Here is a 16,575-nt window from a genome sequence, read left to right as displayed (position 1 = left end):
ACAGTAAATGATAGTAGTCACTCCACTGAAAATGGCATCCTAGAAAAATAGTCATTATTACAACCATATCAAATCTAAGTGGATGGGAGGACCACATCAAGTGTAAAAGTGAGTAAGTGTTCACAAAATTGTTACTTCAGTTGCAGTGTTTTTATTTAAAGACCATTGGCCTATATTGTATGAGTAGATGTGATTACTCAGTTAATGTGGGTTTATATTAAAATTCTGTAAATGTTTTTCAGAAAGAGAAATACCACTGAGATAAAAAATTTAATACCAAAGGGCAGGGGAAAAATTATATGTGGAATATTTGAACCGGTGAGACTGTTGCTATGGAAACGACATAAGCAATGAAGCCATATATTTAAAACCTATAAAAGGTAGTAAGTAGTGCAAGAACAGCAGGTGTCCACCTCTAGTCTACCAAGTAAAAAATCATAATTTTCTTCAGCATCAGTATTAAGTTAGCATCTCCAGTTATTTGTATGGGGACCCGCCTACATTTAATTATCATAAAATACCTTTAAGATCCAAGTGCAGGAGTCAGTATTATTTTAAGATTGTGTTGAGTCTGATTTAACTATTAAGAATGTCTTGGAAAAAGAAGAATATGGGACTCTTCTTCAGTTTTGCTTCTCAGGGTCACTCTGTATTCAAGGACAATAGCATGACCTTTTAATAAAGAAGGAATCCTTCATGCTAACCGTTGTGGAAGGACACGAACAGGCCCCCATCACTGTCACAGTCTTTCTTTGACCTTACCCCACTTTACTTCTCATTGCAAAGTATTAAAAATGAGTGAGTGCCATGCACATACTTATCCCATGGATGAACCAGTTGCTGATTAGACACTTGGCCTTTGTGTGTGGGGCCTACTGCTGTTCTCTGATGGATCTGTGAGGCTTTTTTCCTAACAATATAGATTAATACAAACAAGTCAGAGGAACGTTATACATCACACACTCGATGTTTTAGGTTAACGTTGCTAATTTCCCTTATTCCTGTTCTGTACGACTTCAGCTCCATTCAGAAGCTAAAATGATAAACACCTGACCCTTCGGGGTAGCGCAAGACTGTATTTGAATTCTCTGGACTTAGACTCCAGCTGACCCTTTGTCAGTAGTAATGTGCAATAAATGTCTAATAACCATATATCAGTATTTTTCCCTCTGCTCACATCCCACTGGAACTTACCCCACAGGTGCACCCCAAAGCAGAATACAAGACTGCTAGCTTCCTGTTTCCATTTTTAGAGCAGCACTAGAGCGTTACACTGGCCTCTGGAGTCCCCTTTCTTGTTTTGGCCTCTTCCTCCTCTTTTTGCTGTTCCTCCTCACTAAGGACCAATCAGAATCCCACTGGGCCTGAAACGCTTGAAAATGCAAGATGACTCGGCTACTTGAAGGACTACTGTCACGGCTCAGAAAAGCTGGTGTCTCAGTTAATTACCTTCTAAGACCAAAGAGCACTCAATTAGGCTTGAGTGACATTTTTTAAAGCCACGAACCCAGCTCCCGTGCCTGTGTGTTCATGATGCTTCATGTCCTTTCCTCCCTTCAGCAGAGAGAGCCGTCCTCGAGGTTGCGGTCCTGCAGCGTCACGGACACGGTCGCGGAGCAGGCTCATCTACCACCGGTAACCCTCACCCCCTCGCCAGCCATCGGGCGGCTCTTGCAGCTTGTATTTGAAATCATCTGGGCTACAGACGAAGAGTTTTTCCTGTGCAAACCTATTCTCTGTCTAAATGAGACCTTAGCATTTCCTAGCAAATTAATTGCCCAAGGAGAGTGGATTTCCAGGACTAAGAGTTATTGCCACGAAGTCTCTGAAATGCTAAAAACTTTCCACTGCTTTGCTTTTCCACCCAAATTCATACCAAATTCTGATGTGCTTCCTGACTTAAACAACTTAACTAAAAGCATGCTTTAATAATTCTTTTCTTTTTTTAAACTTCATTTAGTCATAACGCTGTGCTCCGGTGAGCTGTATCTTAAGAACATATTGAATCCCTTTGAACAGGAAGAACTCTTCTGGGTTTGCAGGGAGTGGTTTTTTCCCCTCACTAATGCCCTAAACTCTCAACCCACAAAGCGTCTGTACCTTCTCCATAAAGGCAGCTCTACTAACTAAAGGATTGGCTGCAATTTGTTCCCGTCCTCCCACAATGTTCAGAACTAGCAGCAAATACGGGAGAATGACGAGTGTTTGACAATATAGGACAAAAATAAGAACAAATATTCAAACTGGAAGGCAGACCAGGACTGCCTTAGGGAGAGGTCTGGTGTACGCACTAAAAGTTTTTTGTAAATTTGTTTCTTCTTTTGGAGGAGAAAATATTTTGTGGTTTTGACATGTTCAACTTGTTTAACCTTGACCAGTTTTTTTTTTATTAGTACAAATCCTTGATCATTTGGGGGGCACTAATACTTTATCATGTATGAAGTTAAAGGAAAAAAGATTGTACTTACAGTTTTTGTGCAGTCGTGGTGTCTTCCCCATCGTGTACATTTTTACTTCAAAGCATATTGTTGCCTGTGTTTTAGTCTTTTATGCTGACAGCATGAGTTCATGAGTATGCTGGTTAGCTGAGTAATCAACCTGGTAGATTGAGTTGTGGCGCACGTAGAATGCACTGGTTGATCAGAAGCTTGACAAGAGCATCCTTTCTGGGATGGTTTTAGTACAGGCCTCTCCAAAAACCAGACTAATCAGCTGTGATAGCCTGGGGAGGGGATCATCCTCAACCTGATGATTCTGTGATTTTCCTTGATGAATTAATGGCACTTTCCCTCCTTTTCAAAATCAATGTCAATTTTATCTACAAAGAGCTCACTCCCTTTGAAAACTGTTGTTGATTCCTCCCTCTTTCCCTGCACTCTATAAAGCTGTCAACTCATTGATCACTGGTGGCCTTTACTCAAATTATGAGTTTGGCAGATTTAAGAATCTGCTTAATTATTTAACAGTAGGGGCAAAACCAGAGTGGTTGTTTCAAGTAAGACCTCACACATTCCTGAGGTTGCAGTTCATTGTTTTCCAGAATCACAGCTACAACCTGAGCCTTCTCTGGGTGGGAGGGTGATCATGTCCCTGTTTTTCTTCTGGTCATCAGTGAGTGGTTGCTCAGCTTTATTTGGACGCGGTGGATTTCAGGAATTCTGATTCATGTCACCTGCCTTATTGGCTGCAGTGATTCCTGATTCAGTAAGCAGTGGGTGGTCTCCCTAAGTGCATTTCACTGATGTAAATTGTCATCAACAGCCCAGTGCCCCAACTAGGAGAGCGCGGTCATCAACTGTCACAGGTGGTGAGGAGCCAACGGTAATGATCCCCTTGATCAGACATTAATGGCAAAACTGTGGGTTGGTTTTAACATTTTGCGTAATGGTAACTATACCCTTTTTTCTTTTTTCTTTTTTGGATAAGATCAGCTTTTTTTTTTTTTCTTTTTTGGGTAAGATCAGCTTCTTTGTGCTACAGAGCTATACATGTTTCTTACTGTAAACTACTCTCACGTTGTTCAAAGGTAGTGGGTAAAACAACGATTTTTCATCCCATATAGTTTTATTAGGAATGCTGTCAGACTTCGATAAAGAGCATTTAATTTGACTGTTTAAAATATATTTCTGGGGCACTTGGGTGGCTCAGCCAGCTTCTTGATCTCTGCTCAGGTCTTGATATCAGGGTCGTGACTTTGAACCCTGTGTTGGGCTCCACACTGGGTGTGGAGCCTACTTAAAAAAATAGATATATATTCCTGCCACACTTACTTCGGCCGCACATATACTAGAACATATTTCTATCTTTAATGTTTGTACTCCTGGTCAGCTTTTCTTATTTGTTAGAATGCTTGGGTAAAATAATTGGTTTGGAGGAGAATAGAGAAGCCACAGAACTGCACGCAGTTACGCATGTGGATTCCTGGTCGTGCGCACGGCCCCCCTCTTGTCCATTTCCCGGACCAGATTTTCCACACTGGGTTAGGTTCTGTGTGTCATGAGCATGAACCAGTGACCCTGCTCTGCCACAAGAGTCTCTGCTCACGGGAATGAACAAGTGTTCATATAATTTGGGGGGAGAGAGGAGAGGACACATTTAAGAAGTTTAAAAGGTCTAGAAAAAAAATAGTTTCTCTGAGCCAAGTATCTGTTACTCTTAGTCATTATTTTAAATAATTTTTAGTATTCCTATTTTGGGGTAACTTGACTAGGACTGTGTACTTTAATTGCCTGGTTTTTGCCTGACCCCTAGAGACAGGCTTAGCTTAAGAGTTGATGCTTTGAGCCGCTGTAGCTCTTTGAAGAATTTTCCTTATTGTGTCACCATGGTTAGGTTTATTGTAACTGCTTATTACTTGAGAATACCTTTACACATGCAATTGCTGACTTTCGGCAGGATGTGGACTTAAAGAGGAAAAATTCAGTTATATTGTTAGACTTTAATGCTCAGCATTGCACACAGGAAAATCAAATTGACAATCAGCAAAAATGAGCCCAGTATAAGGTACTGAACTATAGTGATTTATGTGCAAGTCATGTGTTGGGTGGCCAGGCTCAGCCTCCAGTAGAATTCAGGAAATTCTTAATTGAACTAGCCTATTTCCTACTGTGCACTAGTAACTTCTACCAGAAGCAGAGCTGCAGGGTGGACAAGATCATTTCATTAAAGAATTTTAATAGAATTCAGGGCTAATGAGCATTCTCCACCATCCATTTTTGCATTTTACTGGAGCCTTGGAATCTGCTGTTAGCACTGGAGTGTTGTGATAGCTGAGGATATTAAGTGACAGGATAAAGTGAATTATGAGAGCCCTGGGCTCCATGGTGAGAGCTACGTGGCAGGACAGAGTGAGCCATCTGAATGAGGTCCTATGGCCCCTGCCACTGCCGTGTTCTTACCTTCCCCCCACCCCCACCCCAGTCATGAATTAAAAATATGAGTTTGGTTTTGTTTAAATAAAGACTGGGTAGTAGTCATTCTTAAATGCTTCCCATGTACCTGGTGATCTTTCGGCTGCAGTAAGCCAACTTACCTGATGGCTATATTAGAAACTGAGGCAGGTTTGATGAAAGTGTGTTTTCCAGTTCCATCTCTTAACCATGGTTTTTTCCCCTCTTTTGCACCCTCTCCTGCCCCTGCCTGCCAGCCCCACATGTGCTGTCTCCTACTGGAGCCACCCTGGGACGTACCCTCTCGTTCCATCCCCTGTGCTCCCACAAACATGCATGGCACGCGCACACACGTGCACACACACACCCCTGGGATCTCATAAACACATCACTTAGCAATTCGATATTTTTCACTTGTGGTCCTTCCTCTGGGACCTTTTAATAATTACCTACTATTCGGTGATGTGAATGCGCCTCAACTTACATAATTCTCCCCCATGGATGAGCGCTCAGCTGCACCCCCACCCCTCGGGACACTATGCACCACGTTGCCTTAACCCTCCTGGCGAACATCTCTTTCCATGGTAGTGCTTTGGTTTTTGTAGCTTTAATGAACAAGCCCTGGTCCTCACCGATGGAACCACAGCAGGTGGTTCAGGAATACTGTACGCTGGCGTATATGAACAGACAGTACACACTGGGGTCACTTCCCGGCTGGCCACACAGGAGTCCTCTCTAAGACAAAAAAGGAGTACAGTCCTTCTGGACTTCACTGTACCTAAAAATACGCCGAGTGAACGGTTTAGCAGGGTGTGAGTGAATCCTGGAGAATCTGTGATAGTACCAAACTGTTTATCGTCTTTAAAAGCAGATTGAAACTTTCACAGTTTACACATAATTGATTGCTCCGTCTTAATGAAATAAACGGGGCCACTAGGATAGGCTGTTGGGCACGATCGTCTATTCCGATGAAAAGCTGGGAAATTTAGTTAAATTAGCTGACTAGCAGTTGATAACTTGTCTCTTGATTAATTAACGTGCCTCTTGTCCTATGGAACGCACATGTGAACACACACACACACACACTCACTCAGCAGTAGAAACCTGATTTCAGCTCCTGGGCTGGGTCTTGTGCATGATCTGCCTGGAGAAGCTGAGTCTTGCCTCCTCCCCTGCTGCGGGTGGTAAGAGCAGTGTAATGGGTCACAAATGCAGTTGTTGGCCTACGTTGTTCTCCATGGTCATTTAGAAAGAAATCTATAAAAAAAAAAAAAAAAAAGATTTTAATAAAAACCATCTCGTGTAAATGGAGCTAGATTATAGGTTGCCAATTCAATTCTCAATAGAAGGTAAAGTGAGGCTATTAATCAAAATCAGTGTTCTCTACTGCACTCTTAGTTTCCAGAAACTGATTAGTCCCATTAACTGGATCTGTGAGAGGAACCTGGTACGGGAAGTCCTAACTGCTTTTAGATTTGATTCTGAGATTAACCATGGCACGTCCAAGTTCTTGTAGTTTATGATGTTTCCCCATAAATACCCTTTCCAGGGATTCTGTCACTTTAATACTATCCTGATGGTTTCCAGAACAGAGCTTTCTGAGTGCATATCTGATTTCCTCTCCCAAAACTTAACTCAGTGGGGAGGAGGAAAACCTGCAGATTCCATGCAGTATTCCATTTAGCCCAAGCATTTGGGTCATCATATAAGCAACAGTAGGTCAAAGATTGATAGCATATACTTTGCCAAAAATATGAACTGACCACGTAGGTTACATGGTGGGTTCTGACTTAGTTCAGCAGAGTCCAAGTTTTTGTAGTGCCTGGATAAAAAGTAGCCTAGAAATAGCTCTTTTGGATAGGTGCCTTAGCGAGGGAAGGAGGGAGGTGAGAGCTTGAGGCTATAGACGAATTCATCTGTCTTCGGTACTCACAGAAGGATCAAGTCTGCATGTTGTTGTCATTTCTGCTCTTGTTGTGGCCCCACATGTAGATCCAGAACCCTTATGGTCTCACAGTCTTGGAATTACCATTTAAGGGCCTTCAGGACTTCATCTGGAAAAATGTCGAGAAAATAGTTACCACAGTTTTAGCAGAAAGTCCTCTTACAAATAATCTTGCGTTGCATGGTAAACATGTTTTAGAAATAACCATTGAGGCAGCTGCTTCGTGACTCAGTTTTTCTCTGGAATGTGCTCTCAAGCTTATGGAGTAGAATATTGAGCCTCGGGAACTGCAGTCCCCAAATTACGTGGCAGTGTCGTTGAGCACGCTCTCCAGTTCACGATCCTGCAGTGGCCCAGGGGCCCTCCGACTGGGACCCTCCTTGCCAAGGCACAGTGTCAGTAGTGAACAGGAAAGATAGGATGTGCACACAGAGGCGTTGGGCTCAGATGTCCTTCCCCTTTTCCATGAATCCCTGAAACATCCTCGCTAGTCCCATGTTTCTCCACCCAGACCGCATTTCTCAGACTGCTTCCTACAAGCAGAAGTGTCTCGGGAATCCTTTTGCAGTCTAATTTGGACGATCCAGATGCAGTCACTTTATAATGGACGTGTCTCTAAACCCGGAAACTGCATGTGCGAGAGACACTCCGCATGGGAGGACGGGGGGGTACACAGAGCCTCGGTTCTCAGGATGCTCTGGAATTCTGTCCTCAGATTGCCCAGTGACTTCCTGACTGGGGCAGCTGAGCTGTCCTGGTGGGTCCTCATGACTGCAAGCCCTACTGTGCATATAGGCCTGCTAGAGAGGAGACTGTATTTTTTCCCTGAAAGCTATCATGGAAGGGCTCTAAGCTGATGAAGACTTTAGGAATTAGGAGAGCATCTCCGTGGCAGCTATATTGAGGGGAAAAAAATGTTCAGAGCATCCCTCACTTGGTAACCTTTGACAATTTGAAATACCTTTATGTGGTTTGACAGTAGAATCTAGTAATGGAAACAGATTGTATGTTTCTCGTAGGATCATGTTAGCAACAGCCCTTTATGTTTAAGACTTCAGGGCTTTACAACGGACCTCTGTAAGATTGTGGGCCTGATGGCCGTGTGGGGTTCATCTCACGGTAGATTGGAAGCTATTGGAAATCAGTTGCCTTTTTTCCAGACACTAATGTTTTTGGTACAAGTGAAATTAAATTACGTGGTCTAGAACAACTAATTCTCTGGGTGTACATTACTTTATTAAACTGATCAGAAAGCAAATGCAGGCTATTAAATAATAATGATTTCTTACACAAACAGCCATCAGTGGCCTATGCACACACCACGCCGGGCCTACCTTCAGGCTGGGAAGAAAGAAAAGATGCTAAGGGACGCACATACTATGTCAATCATAACAATCGAACCACAACTTGGACTCGACCTATCATGCAGGTACGCAGATCATCCTACAACTTAAAATCACAAGCCGTAGAAGCCGAAGTGTACATGAGCTCGCTGTTCCCAGTGTGAATGTATTGTTCTAAAGAACCCATGTTTAAGAAAATTTTTCTCACAAAGAAAACATGTGACTCTAAGTCTAATATTTGCCTGAGTAAGAATTCGGTCCTCCAGTCAGTCCCTCCCTAGATGCGGTTTTAAAGTGGGACGTGAAAGATACTGTCAGAGTAAGAGCCTGTCACAGTGTGTAGCTTCTCTCCCAGCCCCCTTTATTCCCGAGGCTGGTTTTTATGCTGGGCTTAGTGATTCATTTCTATTTCCTTTGAATGTGTTCCTCCCTCCTTGCCCCCATTATTATGTTTAATCATTTCCTCCACGCCTGAAATAGGCCAGACCTCTTATTAGTGCTGGCTGCATTGTTGTTTGGGTCCACGCTCCTAATCACATGCACAGGGGGATCCTCCCGTGAAGCTAACTTGTTTTTGCCTCCAAAATAGCTCGCTGAAGACGGTGCGTCCGGATCCGCCACAAACAGTAACAACCACCTAATCGAGCCTCAGATCCGCCGGCCCCGTAGCCTCAGCTCGCCGACTGTAACCTTATCTGCCCCACTGGAGGTGAGAAGGCTGCCTCATCCTCTAACCGGGTCGCTCTCTCCCGGGACTTCTCATTCTCCTTGCTCATCTCACTTGGGTTTGAGTTTTGCAGCCCCCATCCTCTCTCTGATCAGTCGTGGTGTCCGTGGCAGGGCGCTCTCATGCAGTCTTCCCTCATCCTTACTTCATGCTTCTCTGTGCCGCCTGGCTCGCCCCCGTGGCCTCCCACCTGAGTCCCATTCTCATTCGGCTGCCGCCACGGGTCCTTGTGCTGGAAGGGGACACCTCTCTTCTGAACTTTCTCCACTCTCGTTGTGTTTCACTCTTGACTGCATAAATAACTCTCAAATACCAATGCTTACATTGCCTTTTAAAACAGCTGTTGCTTTGATCATTTTTTTTTTTTCCTCGACTGTAGGGCCTGTCATTGTATGGGCACACTCACATCTCGAAGCCATTGCGGGGCATCTGCTTGTGCTCTCTCCTGTTTGTGTTGGTGCCATCCCTTCACATAACAAATGTCTGAGTTAGAGAAGCCAGAGAGCGAATGTTCGAAGTTCTGAACTTGACCGTGTCTTGAGAGCTAGCCGTGGGCCCGATCCCGGGGCTCCCGGTGCTGATGACGGGGAGTGGCTGTGATCACTTCCGAACGGGGATGTGAATGCCATGGGTAGCAGCCGTGCTGGTCCGTGGGTGCAGGGTTTTCTTTCTGTGCTCTCAAAATTGCCAACCCCGTCTTCATTAGACTGTGAGCTCATTAAGAGCAGGGGTGTGTGTGTGTTCCTCCACCCTCTGTAAAATACCATCTATCATGTTCAATACAGAACAGTGTTTTGGGTGTGTACTGAATAGTTGTCCACAGACCTTGGTTATAAGTACTTGATATGTTCATGTGTTTAACCAGCCGAAAAACTTTGAAAGTTAGATCGGTTGCAAAGTAAATGGATGACAGAAACAGGTTTCAGGAGCCTCTCTCCCTTGTGCCTCTCCAAAGAGGAGCGTTCCTTGTGTACCCAGGTTCATTTTGATACCTCCACAAGAGCACCTGGTAAGGTTCTAATGCTCGTTGTTATTCCTTAGGGTGCCAAGGATTCGCCCATACGCCGGGCTGTGAAAGATACCCTTTCCAACCCACAGTCCCCACAGCCATCACCTTACAACTCCCCCAAACCACAACACAAAGTCACACAGAGCTTCCTGCCGCCCGGCTGGGAAATGAGGATAGCACCCAACGGTCGGCCCTTCTTCATTGACCATAACACAAAGACTACGACGTGGGTAAGGCTGCCGCTTTTATTTGGTTCCATTTTTGTCACGAGGTCTGCCATTGATTCCTACGTTTCCTTACTCAGGAGCCCTGGTTCTTGGAGGGAAATTTCCCTGACCCCGAAGCATGGCCCCAAGGGGGCCTCCTCAGTCTACATCTGGACTCAGCTCGTGTGGGCCGGTGGGGGGGAGGGGGGCACGGGGAGGAGGCTTCTGGGCACAGGCGTGTGGCTGCCTGTGGGATTGGTGCCAGGATGGGCACCTTTCCTTCATAGGACTCCTGGAAAGCTCTAGTCCTGACACTTTACCGTATTGGGGAGAAAGGTGTCATTCTCCCCAGGGCCAGGAATTTGATGTCACGGTTTCATTTCCCATGTTGCTGTAATTTTAATAGGAGCTCTAATCTTTTTTTAATCATTTCTTCTCATCAGTTTCTTTCTGCATTTCTATTGACATGATCACCTTGATTTGATGTGTCCTTTTAGTCTTCGTTGTTCACGTCAGATTCGTGTTTTTATACTCCCGTGCTCTGTCTCATTCCTTTGTTGGGGGTTAAGAGGTGTACTGAGGACTTTGGTTGTAAATTCAATGGCTCTTTTTGGTGAACGTTTTGTCAAAATTGATTTTTCTGATCATGTCACTCTCCCATGTGCCCCTGAATCCTGCAGGAGAGAGAATCTGTTGTATTAACGAACACGATGAGATGAGTCAGAGGTGCATATGAATATCTCTATATGCCTCAGTCCATCCTTCATTCCTTCAGCTGAATTCATGGTGTCTTATTTAATGTAGCCTGTAGTTCTTTTTTAGAAGTCAGTGCTATATTTCTCTTCTGTTGATCTCTAGACCTATGATTAAACCGAACTTGGTGTTCTTGTTTCTATTTCTGATGCTACAGGGGGTTTTGCTCTTCTTCCTGTCCCTTGTATCCCTGCCTACTCTCCGGGTACAGAGCTTAACTCTGTCCTTCTGTCACGTGTACTGCTTGCTTAGAATGGACGGTGTGTGAAAGCTGGTTGAGTTTGGGTGATGGTCGCTGGCCCAGCCATGCAATCTTAGGCTACCAGTGAACACGTGCTTTAAATTCCCATTTCTAGTGAAGACCCCCAAGTGTGTACAGTTGATAGAACAGTAGTATTGTGTTAGGAAAGAGGCCTGGACCAAAGTGGCCTAGATTGCCGCTCACACTTTGCCCATGGTGTATGTTCACTGAGTCCCTAAAGGGCTCACTCTCTAAAATCTCTAAAATCCAGTTGATCGTGAGGCAGCATGTCTCCACGAGAACATTCTCTGCATTTGGGGTAGGACCATGCCTTTCTTGGCAGGGCATCTGGCATCCTTGGCTCCTGCCACCAAAGGCTAATAGCCACCATTCCCCCATCTCCCCCTGCCACAGGGATAACCAAAAATGCCCCCACAGAGCCTAAACACTCCTTATTGAGAACCACTCTAAAAGTTCTTCCTCTTCAGAGGTAAGGGGGTAGCCTGCCAGGGGAATCCATCTCTGAGATCTGGTGACATTTCATTTAGCAACCTCATCACTACTCCTAAGGCACAGGTAGCGTGTCGCTTTGTTCGACGTGCCTTTTCGCCCGAAGATAGTATTACAGGATTGTGGACGAGTTGAGAATGAAAGATAGGCAGCTCTTTGGAAAAGACAGTCCTAGAGATTGGTCTTTAGGTCTTTTTTTCCTCATGGCTGTGGAACCTGGGGCTGTCCTGCTGTGCTTTCCGGCCCTGAGCCAGAAATGGGAGCTCCAGAAATAGGGTAACTGTTCTCGGAGGGGATGGATTAGCGTACGGAGCCACTGCGGCTTGCCCGCATAAGCTGTGATTGGAGTCATTTGAACCAGCTTAGCAGTCAGGTCTCCTAACCTTTTCGCCGTCGTTCAGGCCACAAGTGCAGTGTAATTACAGCTGGGCAGGTTTTATTTTAAACTGCACCAGCTTTATTTATTGCCTGCATCATTGCTGAATGAAACCCAGTTTGAATTTCCAGTTGCCCCTTTCCACCCAGATCCTTGCTGTTGACTCGTGTACTCATTTAACATTTTAATGTGTTAAACCAATATTTATTGCTGCTGTTGAAAACCCTTAAGGTAACAACTGGAAATTCCACCAGTGACTACGCTTCCTCGCTCAGCTCAGATGTGCTGGGACAGCTACGTCACCCCTTCTAGACAGAGACCTCTACAGAATGCTCTCCATGGAAGGCACGCTCTAAAGGGCCTCTTTATTTCGATAAAGGGTGGAGGGAAGGGTAAAGACCATTTTCAGCTTAGAATCTGTTTGGAGCTGGTATGGGGGTTCGCTCTGTGTGTGTGTGTGTGTTTTAACGCGAACAGCATAGCTATTCTTAGAATGTGAGCTTTATAATGGAAACAGGAAGAGAAACTGGTAGGACAGGTTGAGAATAATGAAAATACTCATCCTGCCTCTGTCAGTGTGTGTGCTCCTGCTTCCTACATTTAGCTAGCAGCATGAAAAGATACGGGCCGACAATTCCCTTATATACACTGATAGGGGCCGATTCCCTTTGAAGTCTATTTATAAAACACAGCCTTTCACACACCCGAGTAATGCACGAAGTGTGCCAGCACTCTATCCAGGATAAAGTCAGACCACATCCAGGGAGCATCAGCCTGTCCCCACCTGGGTCAGCAGGGCCAAGGATGCGTGCTGGAGGCCTCCACGTGCCTGAGGGCAGATGACAGGAGGCCTTCGGTTGCCCATTCTTCCTGCTAAGGAAGCAGCCGGAAGTGTATATGTAAGAGTGTATTTTTATCTTCTCCAGGACAAAGCATTGGCTTCTTTTTGTAGCAAGAAAGAATATACCTTCATTAAGTGGCAGGTTTGTTTTCTACCCAATGAGTTTTCTAATAAAACTCACTGTAGCTGAGGCATGGTTGTTGACTTCTTCCAGGAAGGAAAAACCACAGCTGTTTCTCTGAACCAGCCAGCATTCCCATATTTTATATATTTCTAAAACTCTGCTAGGAAACTTTTTTTTTTTTTTTTTTAAGATGTTCATCTTTGCCTTCTGTTCAAAAATTCTTCCAACCGTATTGAGGGAAGCAGTTGTGGAATGGTGCAAGAATGTGCTCGTGGTGCTTGAGGACAGGGAGAAACTCCCACATGGGTTTTGCCTATTTTGTTCATTTATATTAATGTTAATTTCTGTCGTTTGAGACGTCATTAGTATTCCCGCTTATTGTCATCCCGAACGTTGTCACGAGTCTTGTGGGGCTGCCTTCACCTGCTCCACCAGCTTGGGTGGGTGGGGGGGGGTCCCTGCCACCTTGATAGTTCAGGGGACTCACTGTGAGGGTGGGCTCAGTAGTGCCCTCTCGGTTGACTGCCATTATTTTGACTTCTGATGGGATAATAAAGTAATAGGACCCCAAGGGCCTCCAGCCCTCTCACATTCTACGAATTCCGGGGTTCCATGCCAGGCCATTTTAGCAGACCTGTAAAATTGAGTTTTCTACTTCATGCTCCTCGTCCCGACATGCTGGCACTTGTCTGTAACTTCAGCTGCTGCTTTTGTGTGTATGTTCTTGAAATCACCAGCTTTTTACTGATTGTCTTTCACAGTAGCCCGTGTGTATGATTCCAAGGCACGGCTGGTCTTGCATGCAGCATCTGGAAGCTAGCATGGTCAGTGGCTGGGAGGGGGGTACCCGGGGTGCCCTGTGGTTGTGGCATCACCGGGTCCAGCTCAGAGCTAGCTCTCAGTGGGGTGCTGCAAGTTTTTCCTCTGTCCACAATCAACCTGTCACAAATATTTACCCAATTATCAGCTTCTTGGACTTTATAAATCCAAAATCTTAGTGGGTCCGTTTACTGCACTGTGTTCCAGTATACGACAGAATACTGGACCTATTTTATTCCTCTGATTACCCTTCAAAAAGGATTATCAGTAAGGTTCAGGGTCAATATCTATCATAAACTGCTCACACGATTTATTTCTTCAGTTAATAGTTTGCTCTAGTTAATAGAAAGCCAAGGTTGGTTTTATTTTTTTATTTTGGAGGGTTTTTTTTGTAGACATTGCCAGTTCAAAGATCTGTCATTTTGTTATAATCCAGTGATGCTAACAGCTTATGCTGTTGACTTGGGAAATTTTTTTAACAGCTTTCTTGGAGTATAACTCACATGTCCTACAGTTCACCTGTTTAAAATATACGAGTGAGTGGTTTTTAGACCATTAAATAAACATGTTGCAACCATCACTGTAATCAGTTTGAGAGCATTTTCATACCCATTAGCTGTCACAAAGTGAGTTTTATTATTTTCCAAGGTTTATACCAATTATTTCATTTTCTTGTTGCCTTGGGAAAATGGTGAGGCAGAAAACCTTTTAGTGATTTGACAGCAACAAAGTCTTTCATGTAATTGAAATAAAGGGGTTTGGTTTTTTTTTAGGTTTTTTTTTTTTAAATCTTAGGCTTATTTGGTTGACAATGTGCTATTCTGAGTTTTATCATTTGTTTCCTAATCTTTTGAGTTTAAAATGTGAATTCTCTAAGTTCCATTGCATTTTCGTTGGGTCTGTGTACGTGAGAGGCCGCTCCCGGGTGCTCCCAGACTCTGGGTGAGAGCTCTCGGGCAAGTTCTCGTGGTCTCGGCAGCTCAGTGTCCTCATCTAAAGAAGCAGAGATCGTGTGCGCAGCCTCCTAACGGGGCCGTTGCAAGATGAGACATCTGCCTGTTCTTTGTCAATTGTCAATTGTAAAGCATGACCCAAGATGCCAGAGCACGTATTTCCTTTTGTTGGTTCTTTGTAGTATCTTGTGAGCCATATCCCTTAAGAGAAGTCCTTGGCGAACTTTTAAGTACTGAGACATAAATGAGAATCTCATTTGCAGAACTTGATCAGGAATCTCAGTAAAGTTCTCTAGTACAAGGCCACCGAACTCTGGCCAGGACAGGACTTGACCCTCAGATCAGATTCACATCCTCTGCTGTAGATCAAGGGGTGGAAGGGCACAGCAGGAAGCTCAGGCCCGATGGAATGGCTGGCTGCCCTCACCCACAGCTCAGTAGCCAAGAGAGACTTACGAACCATCCTCCCTACCCCTCTGCAAAACAGAGCCTCATCTTCTCCAGCACCCTCCATTCTGGTTTCCATAGTAACTTCCCTGCTGGGACTCTCTTCCTCTTCACCTGCTAGACGTCTTGGCGGAAAATGCTTCACCTGTTATTTAAAGCTGTTCTGCCTTCACCAAGGGCAAGGAGAAGAGTAAAATCTTGCTTGAGAGCTGGTCGGCCAGCCTTCCTGCACAAAGAGAGGTCCTCTCCTCCCCCGCGCAGGCCGGCGTGTGGCTTGGGCGCTGCTCCGGAAGGGGAGGAGCCAATGACGTCACGCACAGAGTCACTCTTAATGTCCTCTGCCTTCTACGTTTTCTTGCAGGAAGATCCACGCCTGAAATTTCCAGTGCATATGCGGTCAAAGGCATCTTTAAACCCCAATGACCTCGGCCCTCTCCCTGTGAGTACACTGCAGATGCAGGGACAAGTCTGAAAATGTTTATCCATTCATCTGCCCCGTGTGGAGGGAGAGACCCTGTGGGCCTTCTCTTTCTCCAGGCTGTTTTGGGTCCCACTGGTCTGTAATCTCTTCACAGAATTAGGTGCATGGCTGAATTCTAATAGCACATACAGCTGATGCCCCATACTTGTGAAAGAGGTTTCTGAGTTGTTAGCGGCTAGGAGAAAGTAGACCTTGTAACTAGGATGTAAGAGGCATTCTCTACATGTGGTAGATTAGGCAGCACGCATTTATTTTGTAACTTTGCAACCACTGGGTTCCATCCATATGGCTAATTCAGTCACTGGAACAGAAATATTAAAAACAGTGGGAGAAAAAGGCCGAAGTGATCACAGGTGGTTTCTGTAAGTCATTAGCCTGCAGATATTTTAAGTTTTTCTCCCTTGTTGAGGACTGTTTATAAAACATAATTTTTCATCGGTTTATTCTCTTTGGGGAGTTGAGCTCTATTTACTCCATATTAGATTTTGAATGAAACTTTCACCATACATCCTTCTCAGCCGCCTCCCCCCAAATCAAAAAGCCTTACAAGGGCAGGAAGGTAGGGAGACTCAAGACTCCTGTAGAATGGAAGGGTGCTGGGAGCTCTTCCAAGGGGATTTTCCAAGCGCAAGAACCTGTCTGTTGCCTGGTGCGTGGTATGTGATGGCACAACTTGAATCTAGGAAGGTTAGGGTTCAGTCTTCATTCATCAGGTTTTACACAAATATCCCTCCCCCTCCAGAACTGTTTGGTTCCTGGGTTGAGATGGAAAGAGCCCAGAGAGTGCCAGAGACCGAGATTAGACGTGAAAGATCACGGGCTGTCCTCATGGGTTGGATTCCTGAGTTTCAGATAGCAAGTAGGCACCGTTCATATAATGAGGGCATACCAGCTTTACGTTGGAAAAAAAT

General features: G+C 44.8%; 1 protein-coding gene across 12 annotated transcripts in view; it reads left to right on the top strand.

Moving 5' to 3' along the window:
• NEDD4L (NEDD4 like E3 ubiquitin protein ligase) overlaps nt 1–16,575 on the top strand; it is a 330,492-nt gene that overhangs the window by 270,429 nt on the left and 43,488 nt on the right. For 11 of the 12 annotated variants that reach the window (XM_032422607.1, XM_032422609.1, XM_032422616.1 and 8 more), the window contains 5 exons: nt 1,561–1,635; nt 8,132–8,263; nt 8,767–8,886; nt 9,946–10,143; nt 15,545–15,622. In XM_032422607.1, coding sequence (XP_032278498.1) covers nt 1,561–1,635; nt 8,132–8,263; nt 8,767–8,886; nt 9,946–10,143; nt 15,545–15,622 — 603 coding nt within the window. The remainder of the gene's footprint in view (nt 1–1,560; nt 1,636–8,131; nt 8,264–8,766; nt 8,887–9,945; nt 10,144–15,544; nt 15,623–16,575) is intronic. The other variant, XM_032422612.1, reaches the window with a different exon arrangement.

Source organism: Phoca vitulina, unplaced genomic scaffold, assembly GCF_004348235.1.
Source record: "Phoca vitulina isolate PV1807 unplaced genomic scaffold, GSC_HSeal_1.0 scaffold27, whole genome shotgun sequence".
Classification (NCBI taxonomy): Eukaryota; Metazoa; Chordata; class Mammalia; order Carnivora; family Phocidae; genus Phoca; species Phoca vitulina.
The sequence above is the reverse complement of the archived record's forward strand: the minus strand, read 5'-3'. Positions and strand labels throughout refer to the sequence as shown.